Below are 20812 nucleotides of genomic sequence, written 5' to 3'. Positions count from 1 at the left end.
GAATCAGTGTTTGGAAGTGTCAGTTTAAGTTCTAAACTATCTAGCAAACCGTAAACCTCCTCAAAAGGAGTTTACGGTCAGGAAGCTTAGAGCTTACAGTCATGGTGACCGTAAACTCCCTATATACACATAATTCATGATCATTTTGATCATTCCTTTCCTTTCTAAGCCAAAAATCTCGAAACTCTCTCAAGTATCATCCAACTTTTCTCTTAGATCTTCAAGATTGTAAGTATTTCTTCTCTTGATTTGTGGATATCCTTCAATATCTAGTGATTATACATGATTTCATCCATGAAATCTCGTCATTTTGATAGATCTTCAAGTGTTCTTCATTTCACCAAGAACACACACTAGTGTTCTTGGATCCTAATCATCCTTACAAGCTTCTAATCAATAAGTACACTACCCTTAGCTTGTTATATGCTTGAATCACTAGTTAATCACCTTGAAAACATCATTTTTAGCCAAGAACAAGGTGTTTTACGGTCTAAGTATATCTCCTTAGACCGTAAACTCTAATGAAAGGTGCATTAGAGGCCTTAAACCCTTCCTAAGGCTAAGCAATGTCCCTAAAATCCGATGCCTTAGGATGAAGCCCTTGAAAAACCATCTTTTGTGCAAGAAATGATGAGTTTACGGTTGAATCTCCTTAGACCGTAAACCTTATGACCGTAAGGTCATAGGACCGTAAACACATGGGACCGTACACCTATTTGAACCGTGAACTCCTTGACCGTAAGGTCATTGGACCGTGAACTCTAATGGTCATACCATTTTGACCGTAAACTCACTTGGTCATGTCATTAAGACCGTAAACTCTTTAGGGTGTTATCCCTTATAATTAGTTGTTTAAACACTAATTGTAAACATATATGTGTCATTATATGCTAATAGGATCCGTGTGTGCTCAAGCCTTCACTTGACACCTAGCATCCTTTATCGATCTTACATTCGAGTTACTCACTACAGGTGAGTTCATAACCCCTTAATCAACCTTTTAAATGATTTTAAATGCTTTTATGGGGGGAATACAAGTTGAACTATTATAGTTATTATATCAATCACATGTGATTAATAACTACCAAACAAGTGGATTTCTTACTTTTCAAACAGTGTTATCAAACAAACTACTTCAAATCGTTTTATAAACTCTTTTACATGTTAAATACTTTTTATTAAACTCTTTTAAACTTATATTTTGTCAAATGCATATCTATATAGATATAGTTATATAAGTAGGATTGAAAGGACTTAGGACTGATAGCTCACCTTACTTCTTGTTCCTTGTTTGGTTGTGGACTTAGGGTATCGGTTGTTTGTCCGAAGGTCGTTTGAATCTTAGTTATATATTATGTATATGTATATAGATATAAAAGTTCCTTAATTCAGTTCAATACCTTTGGGTAGCAAAGGTATACAAACATGTTCATTCATACAAACAACATTGCTAGTAAACTATAATAGGTATAGTTTAGGAAGTTACTAATACTATTACTAGAACAACGAATCATACAAAGAGTCAGTTCATACATGAGTCAATACATACTATTATGAGAAACTAAGAGAACATACTATTATGAGAAACAATACATACTATACACTATACAAGAGAACATACTATGATGAGAAACAAAGAGAACATACTACATACTAGACAGAGAGAACATACATTACACTAGTACATACAAAACATATACAAGAATACTATAACATAAATGTGAGCCACAGTTTCGGGGCATGGCATCACCTGTCATGGCTCGTTTTGTATCGAGAGTCTCCAAAAGGAGAGCGTGAATTTGTGTATAAATCTATACTGGATTGACTATCCTACACCTTGCTGCTCGCTACAGTGGGACTTGCAAGTCTACAGGTGCCAAATGTCATTTCTTCCGACATCTTTTATCGTCGTGTTTTTAGTCGATAGTATGGTACAATCATAGCACATTATACCTTAAATAACAATTGGTTTAAGGTAGTTGGTACAGCAGTAGTTACTATAATACAACACTACAATACTTTATTATTTCCCCATTGCATTCACATTGTGATCTTTTCATATAAAAGGTAATGTAAAACTATATTTTTGGTTAATGATAGTCACACTTGGGAAAATACACACTCTTACAAGAAACAAACATACATAACATTTGATGCCTTGGTAGAAGGCTACGTTTAGTAGAAAATATAAGATTTTCTAGGAGATACAAACATTTAATACAAACATTTACTACAAACATTTACAAACTTATACATCAAATACTTACAAACATTTTCATACAAACAATGACACTAAAATGCTTATGAACTCACCAGCTTTAAAGCTGATAAACTCTTTCAAAATAACGTGTATTCTTAGGTCATCAGTAGACAGGTACCGATGCCAGGTTTTGAGAAGATGGAGCTCATTCAAGACTCATCTCTTATTTTGATTTACATTTTTGGTGTCTTATAAACTTCACAGAACACACTTGTATTAAATTATATTATTAATGAAATGGATGATGTTGCTGCTTGTTTACTACTATGCTTTGTTGTGATACTGTACATGACGTCCTCCGCCCCCGAACGTTTCCGCCGTTCAGGTTTTGGGGTGTGACAATTAGTGCATAACATCAACTTAGATTACAAGTTACACAAGAGTTGAGTACATGAGGTCAAAATTTCCTAGCCAAAAACGCTAGTTGTGACACCAACTTATGTACAAGTCTGCTATCCTGCTAACAAAATTATATAAAACTATAAATAAACATAAATTATACATATAAAAGATCTTAAAATATATAAGTAACCATACATCGTCGACTTTTATAAACTGGTTGCAGTGAGTCTTTTGTAAGGCCCTTAGTTTCAACCATGCAACAGCTCGATAGATCACATTCTCTTGTCGGGTACCAAACAAACTGCTCACATGAAAAGTTTCAAGAACCCATATCTGAAAAAATCATTAATTAGAATGTTAGCAAAAAATATAATAAATTGTTAATCATGTAATTACCTTGAAAACATATAAAAAGTCGTTTAGGGTGTAGGTCATTTTTTGAGGTTGTTTCTCTTTCGGTTCCACTAGATGTATATGCTTTTCAACCTTATTGAATACAGTAATTAGCCCTGAGTACAATTGATCCTAAATTACCCTCCCCCATGAATATCTGCGACATAAAAATAATTTCCAATTAAATTTATGAAAAATATTAGTAATGATAATTGATTACCCTTAATTACAATCCATAATTAATTAACAACATGATACTTGTTGAATTCATCAAAGTCGGATACCAAAGCCAAATACTCCTCTATAACATGTTGTTTATCCAACCGCTCATTGAACCCCTTATACACGGACCGCATCATCGTCCGATAAGCTGTTAAGTGAATGCTCAAACATCTTCTTCATATCGTCTAAATTGAAGGTGACATTCCTCGCGACCATAGGAAACACACGGGAACGGAAGGCGGCACCAGAACCAAACGCATGAAAATAATCTCCAAAACAGAAGCCGATAACAAGACAAAGTTCTTTTTTCCCGAAAGACAGCTAGTAACCCCTAATCTCAAAAACCATTTCTTCTGCTTCGCTTCGGGGGTCCGTGACAACTTCGTGGCAAAAGACATAATGTAGAAGCAAATGATCCACATCTACATTAGGAATGTCTAACCACCTACCAAAACATGAATTCCAGAACATAATCTCGCATGTCGGTCTGTCTTTGAATGCCTCAAGAATTTTCCCGCCGAGTTTGGGTTTACAAGACAGTGTAATGGGTGCATCAAAAAACCAGTCGTGTTGCACAAATAAAAAAGTTTTTATAACCCAACTTCGGAATGAAAAATGACCAATATTTTGGACCAATATTCGGAACCAATACGAACCAGTTTCTCGTGTTCCGGACATGTTCGTCGTGTTTCGGACTAGTTCATCGCATTTCAAAGCATTCCAGAGCGTTTTAGAATGAAATTTTATATTCCAGAACACTACATTTCGATTTAAACTAACATTACCTAAACATCTAAACTAATTTTGGGTTGGTCCAACTGCAATGACATCTTTAATTAAATAGTTCAAAATGTTTTCAATTCATTCCGGGGGTGTTCTACACATTTTGGAACAATAGTTCTTGGTGAATAATGACGTTATACAATCAAGCAAACTAAGTTTTTGGAGTGAAGAAAGTATCCGTAAAATAATTGGGTCGTAGTGGTCGTCTTCCATATTAGAGATCGAAATCGGAATTGTGTCGGAAAGTCGGAGCAAGATCCGAAATGAAGTTAGGGGTCTGGATGTTTTCAAAATATATTTCGGATTTTGAAATTCAAATTTCCGATCTGAAACACGTACGGAAGTTTCGGGATAGACATTTCGGAAGCATCGAAATGGGTCGTCCCACCCGAAAACGAGTCTGAAATACGTTCCGGAACAACCCATTCCGGAGAATATGGTTATTTTGAAAAAAAACAGGTTATATTTTTTTAAACACACATAAAAATGGTTAGTTTACTCAATTTCTCATAATTTTTTTTGGTATATATTGTTTACGTTTGAGAAATTAAATATTTTTCTATCTATTTTTTCTATTTATCTTCCTAACCATATGAAATGTTAACATATATCATATTTAGATAAGATTTATATTATTTTAATACATTTGTCAACACTTCAAATGAATAAAAAGATGCGTAACAAATTTCACTAAATGACCACTTAGGGTGATAACATACTCAAGCAAAGAAAATCAACCCTTACACTGAAAATATAGACTTAAACTTAAACTGAAAATATAGACTATCATAATAGACTTGTCAACATTTCGAAATAATTTTACCCTCATGAACATTGGAAAACAAGATACCATTACAATTTATAAATCTTTCGAAACCCTATTTAAAAATTACACATTAACTTTGAAAAAAAAACATTAATTTTCAAATAACCTTTTTTATTGTAAAGCATTTTTTCGAAAATGAACATTTTCCAAATAACCATGGAATATTTATTTTCATATTTGATGGTTATTATTGCGATATATTTTCCCTTTTGTTGTTACGAGGCAAGTTGATGAGTAGAGGTACGTTTTGTCTAAGTAAATATTAATAATAATTTATTAATAGCTTCTTATTATAACTTGAGGGGAATCATGCGCGCCAAATGTGTTCGTTTTTTTTCTCTTGTCAGCAAAAACTTCATCTGATAAAAGTCAAAACATTAGTCAACAGAGGTTCTAGACTTGTGGAAAAATGTTTGAATTTTATTATTACCTTAAGTACCAGTTTGACCAAAAACATGGTTGAATTGAAACAACTTTTTTCCATCTTTATGATGTTTTAAAGGATCTAAAACCACTAATGACCCATCTTCTCCAATGTAATCAATCACGTTCTTTGTGTCGAGAAACTCGTGATCAAAAGGTGAAAATATGTACGAAATTCATTACATAGCAAGGCCATTTGAGCTAGAGGTTCAGATGCAGCCTACAATATATTGGTAAAAAAATAATAAAGATTTTATAAACTGTTGTTTTTCTTTAAAATTATTTCATGGAAACTAATTACATGCACATCTCCACGTTCCCGAAGTTGGTTTGTAACAAAGTTGACCACATCCGAGCCGAAGGTAATAAAATTTTGATAAAATAATGAAGTCATAAAAAAAGAAAGGTAAGATAGATTGAACCTTTTAACGTAGTCCCATAAGCCAACAGTTGCTAACAATACAAAATCTGCTTCAGACCCAAGTGTAACTTGAAAAATATCAGGAGTAGCAATAACCAAATCCCCAAAGAACCGTATGCTGCACCAGATCATAACCCCAATTTTATAATTTATACACAGCACAACACAACAGTGGGCAAAGGGTATTTCAGTCATTTACATAAATAAGAGAATGCCTACCGAGATACGATTTTTTCAGACCATCTGCCATCGGCAACTTCTCAAGCCATTCTGTACCTTCAGACCTCCTCCAAGTTAGGAAAAAATTATAAAATCCATATATATATATATATATATATATATATATATATATATATATATATATATATATACCTGCTTGTTGGGCTTTTCTTGAAGCCAAATTATAGTTGTGCCCTGTTCTGGATGCAATCACCTCCATCGGCATTAACGATCTCAAAATTAATCTCTTAATCTTTCATTCAAGGAAACCAAATCAGTTTCCAAAACAGTTGACAAAATGGGTTTTCCACCTTACAAAACGTATAATCAACCCTTGCCCTTTGAAGAAGGGTTAGATAAAAATAAAAAGAATCTTTCAATAAATTGATTTGAATGATGTGTCAATTAAGTTTGTGAAAAAGTATCTATAATCAACGGATGGTAAGCTCATTATTGAGACCAAAACTGAAAGTATGCAAATAGAAAATTCAAAAAAAAAAAACAATGAAATTGAACCTTCTTTTTATATTTCTGAACCAAACAAATTACTCTTGAAAGCTCTACAAATCTTTAAAAGTGATCCCTGTGATTTAATCAATCGAACACTACAACAAAATAAATGAGGGTATTTTAGGAAATTACATGTGGTTCCCAACTGTGATGAATTTACGACACCACAATGACAATGACTTTCAGAAAACTCCCCTAAAACATATTACTCATAAGTAGGAAGCTAAACAGGAAGCCCTAAATCCAATTGCAATTAGTATGACAGCCTCGTAGAAACCAATTAATCGATCACTTGTAGTTGTAGATATTCTGCAACCAAAATAGAAAAAAGTAGATAAATGAGCTAGAATACTATATATAACATATACATGGGAAATAGTTACAATAATATAAGCGTGCAGGAATGTTTCATTAGAGAAGATATAGCAAGGGCATTTTGGGAAATCTAATTTGTGGAGTACTTTCTTGATAAGCTAAAAAAAACTTTAAATCTCGGCCCGGGGTACCTTCACTGACAATGTCTTGGTCCGGTCCGGTAACAAAAATACCCTGAATTGATGAAGTGAAACCACTAAACCTGCAATATTGTAGCATTAATCAAAATTATATACCAGAAACTACAGACTAATAGACATAAATGATATATGATCAGAATCCACATGAAAAAATGAAAAGCTTAAATGTTGATCTCCATTTATTCGAACATCCAAGCACACACCAATATAAACCATAAATTTTTAATTTTAACAACGATCATAAGCCCAAAAAAGCCTTTAAAATTGCAACAATACACTAAACTTATTATCTTTTGAATATGAATGTCACTTTTATGATGAAGCAACTCCTAATAATCAAACGAAGTCAAAACTAAAATCAGAAAAATAGTTGTTGGTGCTTCAAACGGTTTTCAAAACTAAATACCTGATGATAAATGATTTGGTTTGTTCCTGGGTAAAAGAAGGGAGTTTGATAGTGCAGTAATGACTTCAGATTTGCAATGGAGATATAACTTTTCTAGTAAACACCTCCCACATTGATCCAGTTGTAGTACCTAAATTTAAATATTAAAAAAAATACAATTTTTAGCAAAAATGAATGAATGATGAATACGCTTTTAACAAAGAATTAAATAATCTTACCATGAGTTTACCAATATCAGTTGTTACTATGGTTTTGGATTAGAACCCACAATAACAACAAAAAGAAAGGAACAATCTCTGGTAAGGTAGAACATAATCGATGAAAGGAAAACATTGATTACCAATATTAGAACCGAACTGTTTTATGATTATTATGTTCAACACCCTCAAACCACATACTTTTATCATCACTCCCAACACCATTAATATAGAAGGTAGAACAATGAGGAAGATCAATCTTTAACTCCAACCTAAACTGGTAACCTGTTTCACCAGCAACATATAATTCATAATCTAAAAAATTCAAGAAGCTACAGATCAAAACACAAAACTGATAAAACATCTTGATGTGTTACCAAAAAGGGCTTCCTTTTATCATTCAAAACAATATGTATGTTTCTGTTATGAACACAATGTGTATTTCCCGTTATGAACAGCAGCAATTAGGTAGCAAGTGAACAATTATGACGTATCAGACAACAATTGAACAGATACACTGATACACCAGTGGCAGCAGGCAATTTCAAGGGGAAAAAAGAAAATCGAGAGCAGGCAAAATGGAGTTCAACGAAAACAATAGCAATTGAAGACATACATCTAAAATTAGCAGAAACCATTCAGATTTCGATTTCAACAAACACATATGCTTTCGATTTGAACTGAAATCAGAGGAAAAAGGAAAATAGAGAGCAACAAAATACAGTTTACCTTAAAGCAAGAAAAGATGAAGAAAATCGTACTTGAATCGTATCTGTGATGTGTGACGGTCGCCGGTGTTGTGGGTGCGACTGTATCCGACGATGGATGTCGGCAGCAAGCAATCGATGCACAAGGAATAGGGAATCGCCTGAGGAGGCGACAAGAGAAGAATGGAGGCTGCGCTGTTTCTTTTCCTTCTGAAGCATACGAACGGAAATCACAAATCGATCGAAAATCGAAGTGAAGCAGATAAACATTTGATCGGAGAGCAAAAGTCGCATATTCTGTTACCTAGAAATCACAAATCGATATTGAAAGAAACGGTGTGATGCTGAAATCTTTCGACAAATCTACACGTGTGATGCAAGATCCAAAGCCAAATCTGACAGGGAACCTTCAAAGCAAATACGGCAAAACCGACCATCAATTTCGGCTATACTAAATAATTTATTTCCCTCGATAGTTGACCCTAAATCGATCAACGATGGATGAGTGATCGGTGGTTTGGAGGAGCGTAGGGGATCGGTGGAAGGAAGTGGTAGATCGATTGTAGGATATTTACTCTTTGAAGCCAATTAGTTTAGAGAGAGAGAGGGAGGGTTTTCGAAAAGCGGTGATCGAGGGAAGTATAGGCGATGGTACCTACTGGACTATCGGCTTTAGATAGTCATCTTCCTCCCCCTATCCTTCTTTTTCACTCGCTTACTCTCGTCTTTGAGTCGAGTAGCTTTTCTCGATTGCTCTCAACCGCAAACAGATGCGTAAGAACAGACGAAGACAGAATCGCAGGAAAATTGTATAAAAGAAAGAGAAAGATATTTAGAGAAGGATGGCAGTGAAAGCGGCAATTGGAAGTGAAGAATAGAAGATAACGATAACAAAATTATCAAGGCGGTCAAGTGAAAAGGGGTAAAAGATCGGTTGAAAAATCTAAAAAGCAAGCTTTGTGGCAAATGTTGTAAACGAATGAAAATTTGTGGCACCAAGTTTTTAACAATTAATAGTATACATAATTATAAAATTAATAATAAAAAAAAGTAATAAACACAAGTCTATGTTACAATAATTTAAAAATATTGTTATTTTAAAAATAAATTTTAATCGCATTTGTCTATTTGATAATGCTATCCATTTATAAGGGATAAAACCGGGATACCAGTTTCGTTAAAAAAAAAATTGTAAATTTGTATATATATGCATATATCCGACAAGGCAACACCGCTAACCATGGCTTTTTCTTCTCTCTCCCTTATCCTTTTCTTCTTCATCTTCATATCATTCGCCATCTCCGACGCCGTTGTTCCCCCCGCCGACACTTTTCGGTATGTCAACCAAGGCGATTTTGGAGAACTCGATTCCGAATACGCCCCAACCTATCGTCCTCTTCCTCCATACACCTTTCCTTTCCAGCTGTGTTTCTACAACACCACCCCCGGCGTCTACACTCTCAGTCTCCGCATGGGAACCAGACGTGATGAAGCGGTCATGCCATGGGTGTGGGATGCCAACAGAGGCAACCCAGTTGGCGAAAACGCCACCTTCTCATTAGGCTCCGACGGAAACCTTGTACTCGCCGACGGAGATGGACGGATCGCATGGCAAACCAACACCGCCAACAAGGGTGTCGTCGGTTTTGCCATACTCTCCACTGGTAACATCGTGCTTCGTGACTCCAAGGGTGGTTTCGTCTGGCAAAGCTTTGATTCACCTACTGATACGCTTATGTTTGGTCAATCTCTCCGGATCGGAGGTCCGACGAAGCTCGTCAGCAGAGCTTCAATAACGAACAACGTTAACGGAGTGTATAGTTTCGTGATAGAGCCAAAAAGATTGGGTTTGTATTATAAGAACATGCTTTACTGGGCTTCCACGTTTCCGGCGTTTCCGGAATTGAACCAACCAAATGTGACTATTGTTAATACAACATTCGATATCGTGGAAACCGAATACAATAACGACTTTAACGCACTGAGGTGTCATCTTGCAAACTCTAATGCTCAACCTTTTTTGGACATGGACATACTCCGATTCAATAACACGTTATCCTATATCCGATTAGGCATCGATGGGAACTTACGACTCTACTCTTATCGTCCTCCGAATATCCGTTTTAGCCAATGGAGTCTGGTGTTCAGATTGTTCGATAACAGGGAGACCACGAGGCGGGGTTTATATGAAGACGAGTGCCAACTGCCTGAACGCTGCGGCAAGTTTGGGCTGTGTGAGGACAGCCAGTGTGTTGGGTGTCCGTCGCCGGAGGGTGTTTTTGCGTGGAGCAAAAACTGCAACGTGAAGACGCCGTCTTGTAAAGCGGGTGGTTCTCGTTACTACCAGCTCAAAGGGGTCGACCATTTCACTTCTAAATACTCTCCGGGGACTGGGCCGGTGAAGCAGAAAGATTGCGAGAGTAAATGCACAAAGGACTGTAAGTGTATGGGGTATTTCTATCGCACTGATCTATCGAGGTGTTGGATCGCTTACGAATTGAAAACGTTAACGAGGGTCGGGAACTCGACTCATTTGGCGTACATCAAAACACCTATTCAGTAGTTCGATAGGTCTACTAGGAATGAGGAAATAAGGAAGATGAAGATTTGAAGAAATACCATTGTTTACTTGCTTTTCTGTATTTTTACCTTCCATTGTGTATTTGTATCGAAATCAAAGAGTCTATGTGGTATACTTTTTAAGATGTAAAACGCTTCGGTATGCGTAACACATTTGCAGTAGAATAATGTGTTTCCAGTCTACAAGTGGACGAAATGTTTACAGTTTACAAGAAAAAAGATCGATTATTTATTAAGGCTGCTACTAAATAAACACTCCTTAAACACCCTAATCATTAAGTCAAATTACTTTTAACATTAAATACATTTAACTTTATTGGAGGGCATGTTTTATAAACCTATATATCATACTACTAAAGCCGGACGGAGTGGTAGAGTTTTTTTTTATTTTTTTATTCCAAACGGATATATATATATATATATATATATATATATATATATATATATATATATATATATATATATATATATATATATATATATATATATATATATATATATATATATATATATATTCTTTCCCTTTTCTTAACCTATAAATACTACAACATTCTATCTTTTTTTTAACCCATAACCTATATTTATCTCCAAAAAATATTATTCAAAATGTCATCATCTTCATCATCCGATTCGACGGCTGTAGAGGAGGCTAAGTTTATCGGTTCCGTCATGGCGAAAACGGTTGCATACTATCAAAACCGACTAGGCGAAACATCACGTGCACGATCTAACCCAAGAAAGCCGCCGTTGCGTAGAAATCACGAAGTCGGACACGATCGCCTTATAGAAGATTATTTTGCAGATGACGCCATCTACGCTGTAAAGTTTCGACGTCGGTACCGGATGAGGAATGAACTATTCTTACGTATTGTTGGCGATTTGGAAGACCGCTTTCCATATTTCCAATGGAAAATGGATCCAAGGCGGAAAAAAGGTTTCTCTCCCATTCAAAAATGCACGGCTGCAATTCGTCAGCTAGCATACGACATGGGCGCAGACAAATGGGACAAGTATTTTAGGATGTCAGAGTGTACCGTGCGGGAGTGTGTGTACAAGTTCTGCAAAGCGATCTGTTTGGTTTATGGGCAACGATATTTGCGCAAACCAACTATCAACGATATCCACCAATTGTACATGGTGCATGACGGCAAGCATGGATTCCCTGGAATGCTAGGTAGTATCGATTGCATGCATTGGAGTTGGTCATTATGCCCCAACGCATGGCGTGGTCAGTACATGAGAGGCGACCACAAAGAGCCGACGATCATTTTAGAGGCTATCGCATCACATGATCTTTGGATATGGCATGCATTCTTTGGTCCAGCTGGTGCAAACAATGACATCAATGTGCTAGACCAGTAGCCGGTATTCAACGATATCTACCTTGGAAAGTCGCACGATGTACATTTTCAAGCAATGGGGTAGCATATAAGCGTGGATACCATCTTACTGACGGTATATATCCTCCCTTGTCTATTTTTGTGAAATCGTTTACATGTCCTAACGATCAGAAAAGTAAAAAGTTTAAAGAGGCGCAAGAGTCAGCTAGGAAGGATGTGGAGCGAACATTTGGTGTACTTAAGAGACGTTGGCAAGTACTAACGGTCGGGGCAAGGTCATATGAGGTGAAAAGGTTACAGCACGTAATGTATGCATGTATCATATTGCATAATATGATTCTTGAAGACGAAGGAAGAGCGATATGCCGGTACAACGAAAATGAAGTTTTGTCAAATGTCGAAGGAGTAGTCGTTGGTACACAAGAGTATAGGGTGAATAGAAGAGAAGTACACAATCGCGACATTCATCACGCCCTTCGTGCTGATTTGGTGGAGCACATTTATAGGGCTCATATTCAGCCCCCGTTAGAGTTTCCTCACGATGATTTGTTTGACGAATCAGACGAGGATTCTGATATGTTCGTCGAGAGTGAAGATTCCGACGACGAGAGTGACGTTGGGGAGAATGATGAAGACGATCAAGGCGATGACGAGGACGATGAGGGCGATGACGAACACGATGATTCCGAGTGACGTATTTTGGTTTATATAAAATTAGGATATTAATTATTTTTCTACTTATTTAAATATTAGGTTTAATGTAATTTTTATTTTAATTGATGAAAAGCTTTTTATTTTTAATTAAATTTTATGTTTAGTATTAATTTAAAAATTATAAATCATAAAAAAATTTAATTTTGTTTAATAAAAAAAAAGTGAGGGAAGGGCTTCCCACCCATTCCTTGGGTTTTAAGTGAGGGAAAGAAAAGTAAGGGAAATGAAGGTATGACCCACAAAAAGTGAGAGAAGCTTCCCTCCCATACCATCAGGTCTAACAAACACTAACTCACCTTTTTCTTTTTCAATATTTATTTGGTATATTGTTTTATTATATTTTTTCTTTTTCATTTTATGTTTTAAAATTATCATTTTTTTTCACATTGTTTCAACAATCAAATTTTTTATAATACTTTACATATATTTCAATAATACATATATTTTTTGTAAAACTATCTTATTCTCCAAAGAAATATAATTTATCTTATTATTATTATTATTATTATTATTATTATTATTATTATAAAATGATGTTTAGTATACCTTTTATGTAATAAGAAACATATGTTTATATTATATACCTTTAAATAATAATAAAAATAGTTAATAAGCAATAAACAACAATAAATCTCAAATATAATTTTATGATAAGTAAGAATAGAAAGTTTAGAAACAATTTATATAACTACGTATATATGGTTTGTTTTAATAATAAATTTTAATAATAGATTTATTAAAATATAACAATTATATCTTTTGAAATATAATATTTCTATTTATGATAATATAAAAATAGTTAACAAGCAAAAAAAATAAAAATAAATCTTAAATACAATTATATCATACGTAGGAATAGAAAAATTTTTAAAATGACGTTAATATGAAATTTTTTTAGAATGACGTTAATATGGAAGGATGGTTTGTTTTAATAATAAATTCTAATATTAGATTTACTATCTAGAATATATTAATTATAGCTTTTAAACTATAATATTTACATTTATGATATCGAGGGATATAACTAGATATGAATGAAGATAAATAGACTAATTATTGCTTAATTATTGGGAGGGTTGTTTTTTTTTAGTAGAATGGGGTGTTTATTTAGCATTCCTTGATTAAAGAAAAAAAAGAGATGTTGCCAACAAGACACCCTATTATCACTTTTATAAAAAGTCAACCTATAATTAACTATCTATAATCAGTTTTTTCGGAAAACAATGTAATTTCAACCAATAAAAATATTTCAAAAATTAATTAAGATGTCTATATGGTAAAATGGAGTGTTTTTTTAGCCAATTCCAAAAAAAGAAGCTACTATTTGTATACACCTCCTGGGAATGAAAGACAGAAATCACATCAATCTACGTAGTCTTTCTTTATTTTCCATCTATTATTTATCTTTATTTTTTTTTAATAAACTTCAACAATAAAAAACATATACTAAGTGTAGTTTTCTTTAAATAAAAGAGAATTTTTTTCAACACCAATCTATCTATACACATTTGCACATCAATCTATCTATCTATCTATCAGGCTTTTTAATTACTCCATAATAAACTTTTGACTAATTTTGATTGGGGGCGTCTCGATACATCTTCCGCCTTTTTTTTTAAGATGGCTTCCGTTTTTTATTTGAAATTGGGGTTGAATTATTGTTGACCACGAAAATGCAAGGTGTTGTTTGTTTTTTTGAGCCAAAATGTCTGCAGTCTGCGAACCACATCTGTAGACCTCTGCAGTAGAAGAGATAGACCAAACATCTGCAGTCTGAAAAAAAAAAGACTGTTTGTCACTAATAAAGTTGGAATAAATATAAATTCAAAAAAACTAAAAATAAAAATTAAAGATATATGTGTTTTTTTATACTAGAAGATGTCTGAAGATGTTAGAAGACTCTTGTCCACATCTGCGCCAAGAAGAGGGCGCGTAGACATTTTTATGTCTGCAATCTTCAAAAAAACAAACAGTCTGTGAATGTTAATGTCTGCACGTGGTTTGCGCCGCGCAGACAGAAGAGGCCAAGAAGATCTGTGGACAAAAAACAAACACCACCCAAGTGGAGTGATATTTCGGTTTTTCTAATTTGAGGTTTACTCCATAAAACTTATCTGCTCTTTTATTTTTATTTTTTTTTCACTTTTTTATTGGTGTATGTTCACAATTTACCCACTTTTCTAATTATTTTTTTAATTATTTTTCATCCTAAACTTAAGCCTAAAGTTAAAAAAAATTATTATTAATTGTTATCTTTTATTATTATTATCTAAAAAAATTCAAATTTTATTATTATTTTATGATATTTAATTAAAATGTTATTAACTTTATTATCATCTGATTTGTATTTCAAGCTTATTTTTCATAAGATAGATAAAACAAAAATAATATATTTTTTATAAAATAATAATTTATATATGATTACAAAAGATATACATTCGCAACCAATTGTTCTAATTTTTTTTCTTAAATTTAAGTTAACCTTTTTTATTTCGGTGATGTTTGGGTCAATTCTGCAGTCACGTATTTAGCGACACTATTCTTTTTAGGTTTTTTTTCTTTTTTTTTTCTTTTTTTTTTCTTTTTTTTTTAATATGATTTTAAATAGAATATAACCAAAATATGGTATATTTTGATTTAAAATACCTAGTATGTTGTTTATCATTATTTCATATATTAAAATTTATAATTTTTATATTAACTAATAATATGTACTACTAAATTTATAGGCCCCGAATGAATTTATTTTGTTTACATGATATGTTGTTTTCGTTATTTGAAATATTATAATTTAGAATTTTTTTATTAATTAATAATATATATCATATACGTAAATTCTATTATTGAAAATAAGAAAAAAAAACTTTGAAAAAGAAAGAAAAAATAACTTTGAAGTTGTTACAAATTTCAGGGAAAGAAAAAATATAAATAACTTTAAGACGATGCGGTACGGGTATCAATTTGCTTCTTATGGGCTGACGTGGACAGCCATAATGGCGTTGTAACGGGGGAACACCCCCCCCCCCAACCCCCTCTTCTCGTTGTGTTAGACCTCGTGCTTGTTACCACTGGACGATACAGGTATTATATTGTTTGAATTTAAACTCAAACGGTCAAATTAATAATAAAAAAAACTTTAGAATGAATTATTCTTTTCCTATATAAACACCTATCACTTTAGAATTAATTATTCTTTTCCTATATAAACACCTATTATATATACAATTTTTTACACATAATTTCTCTCTTTCTCTCTATATAATTTGAATTATCTTCAAAAAAAAATTATGGATCCTTTCGACTCGCCCGATGATTCCGATGACGATATATTCTTCAGGATGATGTATCATATTACACTAACGAGCTGCTACAACCAAACCCATCATCGCTACTAACAAGACGTGCGATGTTAAATAGAAATCGCAAGGAATGACACAAACATCTATATCGCGATTACTTTGCGGATAATTGAGTATACGGGTCGAAGGACTTCAAAAGAAGATTTTGTTTGAGTAGGAATGTGTTCCTGAGGATAGCTAACACCTTGGAAAGTCGGTATCATTTCTTTCATCTTAATACATATTTTGTAACATCCCAATTTTCAAGGTTAAAAATTTCATTTTTAATTAAGTAACTCATGAAATAGTTTATCAAAAACTTTGCCACTGTCATATCAATTTATAAAACTGTAACTACGTGTCTCAAAACCATATCATCAATAGTAATAGAAATCAGAGTACAATCCCAGAAAACTCGATGCGGAATCATGTGTGAGTGTGATGTGCCGCTACCGCGCCTGCTCTTTCCCCTTCGTCGAAGAGGTACCTGAAACAAAACGAAAAATTGTAAGCACGAAGCTTAGTGAGTTCCCCCATCATACCACATACCATACAATCTCATAACAAAGCATACTGTCGGGCAATTCTGGGGTGCCCAACCTACCCGGTCCGGCCATTCTGGGGTGCCGACCTACCCTGTCAAACAGTTCCGGGGTGCTGACTTACCCATGTCAAGCCATTTTGGGGTGCTGACCTACCCGTGTCAAGCTGTTCTGGGGTGCTGACCTACCCGTCGGTCCTAACAACAGAACCCCGGGGACTATCTCACCCTCTGCTACCACTACCACATGTATCATAACATAACATACTGACAGGCATATCTGGGGTGCCCGACCTACCATTCGGTCCTAACAACCGAACGTGGGGACTATTCCCTCCATACTATCCCAATCACACATAAAGCATAACATGCTAGCACATAAACATATCAGGTAGTAGCAAACCTAGATGAATATCACAAAGACAATCACCTAACATACAACTCCTACTAGTGGGCCGACATTGTGGCCGTAGACCCACCGCTACTGGAAGGTAACTCACCTCGATGTCGTGTAGTGTCTGCACGGTACTCGGTACGGAAATCGACTCGTCTCTACTCCCCAATCCCTACATAACAACATTTTCCGATTACTATTGTGTAACGCCCGTAGATCCGGGCTAGTCAATTTAGAGATGATGAACATCAAAAATGAGTTTTTGATGGAAGATTATTTAGAATGATTAATCTTAACCAAGTTGTAGTATATGTTACAAGGGTTCCGTACATATAAAGAACGCCGAAATCCGAGTTATAACGAAGAAGTTATGGCCCGTCGAAGTTTTACGGCAAAACCGGCACAGCACCGGGAGACGTAAATAGTGAATTTATGGTAGAAGACTTTTTAGCCTTAGTGATCTAAACAAAATTTGTAGTATATGTTAAACCGAGAACATACAAAAAAAGAACGCCCAAATCTGACTTCGTATGAGGAAGTTATGAATTTTCTAAGATTTGGCATAGCAGTGCACGACCCGAAACTCGAATTTTAGTTCGGGCGGTTTTTGGCCTACGCAACCCAAATGAGAGTTGAAGATCTCATTAATAGGAACTCAACGGTAAAAAGACAGACGAAAACGGAGTCCGTTTGTAGAAGTTATGAATTTTACGCAGACATTTAACAGTATAATCTCCTCCTACTGTTAAATTTAAGATCGGTCGAGAATTAGCCAATGGAGTCTAAATGAAAGTTTTAGATCTTCTTTTTACCTACGTGTGGATATAAAGAATGTCGAGAGTAGAGCTCGTATGTTAAAGATATGGACGAAACTTGGTCCCTACTCTTCGAGCGCGATAAATTCGATACAGTTTTGTAAATCTGAGATAGAATGAGAATTAGCTGACGGCGTTTAAATGAAAGTTGTAGTACTCGTAAATACCAACGCGTGGATATAAAGAACGTCAAAAATGGAGTTCGTCTGAACAAGTTACAAATTATAATAGCATATTTACGTATTAAAATAAAGTATAAATCATATATACGTACACATATATATACAAATGTATATATCATTAGAAAGGTATCGACGATGCGGTTATTATAAGACTAGTGTTGAGTACTTTCGACATTATTTTAGTACAAATATCGTTAAATCTATTTAAAATAGTATTATGAATGGGTGTTTAGTCGTTTATATAATTATAAGGTCATTAAGTAATTATGGAGGGTAATTTTTGTAAATTCGATTACTATAAATAAGAGGCTTGGGCTCTCATATTTCTTGCACCATTCTCTTGATTCAAGAGTCTTTCTCTTCTTATCCCCCGAGCATTTCGGTACCTCGTGATTCAACTTCTCTTTCTGTAGTTTTAGTATACTAAGGTGAGCGCTGAAGCGCTGCACGAATCTTTCTTAGAAAGATTTAGCGACGAAGTTCTGCCCCTGCAGAACCCGACTCCTAGCTAAAACCCCCTTGTAAGTAAGTTATGCTTACCTATTTTAATATAACTTATATTTAAAATTAGTATTGTTATTATGAACTTATAATAAATATTTGAGCTATTATTATGACTTATATAAGTGTCGTTATAATATCTTTTTAACTACTCGTGGTACGGGGAATCTGGTTTAAAGGGCCGCATAGGGTTGTTGGATTTCAGAAGTGTTATATGCCAAAATGGTCCTGCCCTCCGGTGTTTTATGTCTGGCCCCTGTCTGTACATAGTGGTTGGAAAGTATTGTTTAAATGCTTATATAATAATAATAATAATAATAATAATAATAATAATAATAATAATAATAATAATAATAATAAGACTAATAATTAGTCACGGTAAATATTAGACTAAAATCTAGTGGTAATAATACTACGTTTCGTCGAAGGAAATTATTTTAAAGTAAACGAAGCGCTATCCGAGTATCGAGTCACCACCTTATCAAGTGAGTGCATAGTCCCTTTCATGAACATGATTTTAATACAAGTATTGATTGAAGTATTAATTATATGTTTATGTGCGAGTTAATTGATGTTGCCTGAAATACGTGTTAAAGAACATACATGATTATATATGATGATTTAGGATAAAGAGTAAACCTAAATTAATTATGAAGAATATTGGGTAGTATTTTCTTACGAGTACGAGTGAGTTATACTCAGATAATAGAACTTTAGTATATGTCATTGATCCGGGAGCATGGATTAGACATAGTCATTGTCCCTAGTCCGAGAGTATGGATTGGACATAATCAACTGTCATTAATCCTGGAGTATGGATTAAGACATAGTCAGTTGTCCTTAGTCCGTGAGTATGGATTAAGACATAGTTAGTTGTCCTTAGTCCGGGAGTATGGATTAAGACATAGTCAGTCGTCCTCAGTCCGGGAGTATGGATAGGACATAGTCATTCGTCGTTAATCCAGGAGAATGGATTTACACATAGACACTTGTCCCTAAACCGAGAGTATGGAATGGGCACAATTATTGATCCGAGAGCATGAATTAGATCCGAGAGTATGGGTTAAGTGACAGGTAAAATTTAAGGTCCGAGAGTATGGATAGTCTCGTTGTAAGGATTAACGGGGTGGGGTAAGAGTTGCTTATATATATATATATATATATATATATATATATATATATATATATATATATATATATATATATATATATATATGGTGAAATTGTATATTTTGTGAGTTCTAAATTATATATATGATATAACATTGTGGGATTGAAATCCCTGTGTACTCACCAGGTTTCCCAACCTGACCCACTCAAGCTTATTTGTATCACAGGTGTCGATACGAAGTTACATGACACTGAGAGATTAAAGAGATGTAGATCACTAGTGTAAATGAATGTAAGTTCTGTTTATGCTTATGTTTCTGTATTGACGATGACATCCCAAATGTTTTAAAATGAATAAAAATACATTTCTTCGGAAATGTTTTGATAACGTATTTATCATGTTTTACTGGGAACAAATTCCGCAACATTTTCACTAAAGAGGTACTCTGATTTTTATAAAGCATAAACAAAATCGGTCTTTTCTGGCCGAGAAAAATGGGGATGTCACATATTGCATACTCATAACCCTTACAAAGGGTCAATCCAAATCCAAGTCAAAGCCAAGGTCAAACCCTGGTCAAAGTCAACATCCAGTTGACTTGACTCGCCGAGTTGGTCCACCAACTCGTCGAGTCCCTATCCTTTCAAAGTGATACAACTCCCGACTCTACTCGTCGAGTCTAGCAAGAACTCGACGGTTCCTTCTTCAACCATAATACCGGGACCATCTTCAATCGACTCGTCGAGTTCCCTTTGAACTCGTCGAGTTCATCTCCCTCATACGAATGTGTCCAGTCTATGACTCGCCGAGTTGTATGAACAACTCATCGAGTCCATCTTCAAAGACTGGGAGATTGCCTTGGACTCGCTGAGTCTGCTTAAACACTCGTCGAGTCCCATGATTCCCAGGTCTATAATCTCGTCCATCTTTGTTGAGTCCTTCTCTAGACTCAACCAGACCCCCAAAACAGCAAGGGTTGGAGAACCACTACCCGACTCGTCGAGTCCCAAGAACAACTCGCCGATTCCACTAAAGTCCATGTCCATAAACTCGATTTCTGTCAAGCTCATCT

General features: G+C 34.6%; 1 protein-coding gene, 1 long non-coding RNA gene and 1 pseudogene across 5 annotated transcripts; 2 read left to right on the top strand and 1 right to left on the bottom strand.

The window, feature by feature from the left end:
• Positions 1-4805: 4805 nt before the first annotated feature.
• Positions 4806-9170, bottom strand: LOC145124917 (uncharacterized). 4 transcript variants are annotated; one of them, XR_013715738.1, is made up of 10 exons: positions 8529-9170; positions 8247-8434; positions 7539-7802; positions 7321-7450; positions 6906-6976; positions 6043-6708; positions 5890-5954; positions 5672-5788; positions 5257-5469; positions 4806-5185 (listed from the first exon to the last, which is right to left on the bottom strand). It is a non-coding gene; the product is annotated as an uncharacterized LOC145124917 (long non-coding RNA). The 4 variants fall into 4 exon arrangements; XR_013715736.1 differs by having other exon boundaries at positions 4808-5185; positions 8279-8434; positions 8529-9168; XR_013715737.1 differs by having other exon boundaries at positions 4808-5185; positions 5890-5946; positions 8279-8434; positions 8529-9167.
• Positions 9171-9442: 272 nt separating this feature from the next.
• Positions 9443-10991, top strand: LOC145124807 (epidermis-specific secreted glycoprotein EP1 pseudogene; annotated as a pseudogene).
• Positions 10992-11410: 419 nt separating this feature from the next.
• On the top strand, positions 11411-12166 carry LOC145127321 (uncharacterized). The gene has a single exon (XM_079062537.1). It carries the CDS (start codon positions 11411-11413, stop codon positions 12164-12166), a length of 756 nt encoding a protein of 251 aa, XP_078918663.1.
• The last annotated feature ends 8646 nt before the right edge of the window (positions 12167-20812 follow it).

Source organism: Lactuca virosa, chromosome 7 (assembly GCF_052849685.1).
Source record: "Lactuca virosa cultivar CGN04683 chromosome 7, Lactuca_virosa_CGN04683_v6, whole genome shotgun sequence".
Classification (NCBI taxonomy): Eukaryota; Viridiplantae; Streptophyta; class Magnoliopsida; order Asterales; family Asteraceae; genus Lactuca; species Lactuca virosa.
Note: the sequence above shows the minus strand (reverse complement) of the source record. Positions and strands in the feature narration are given on the sequence as shown.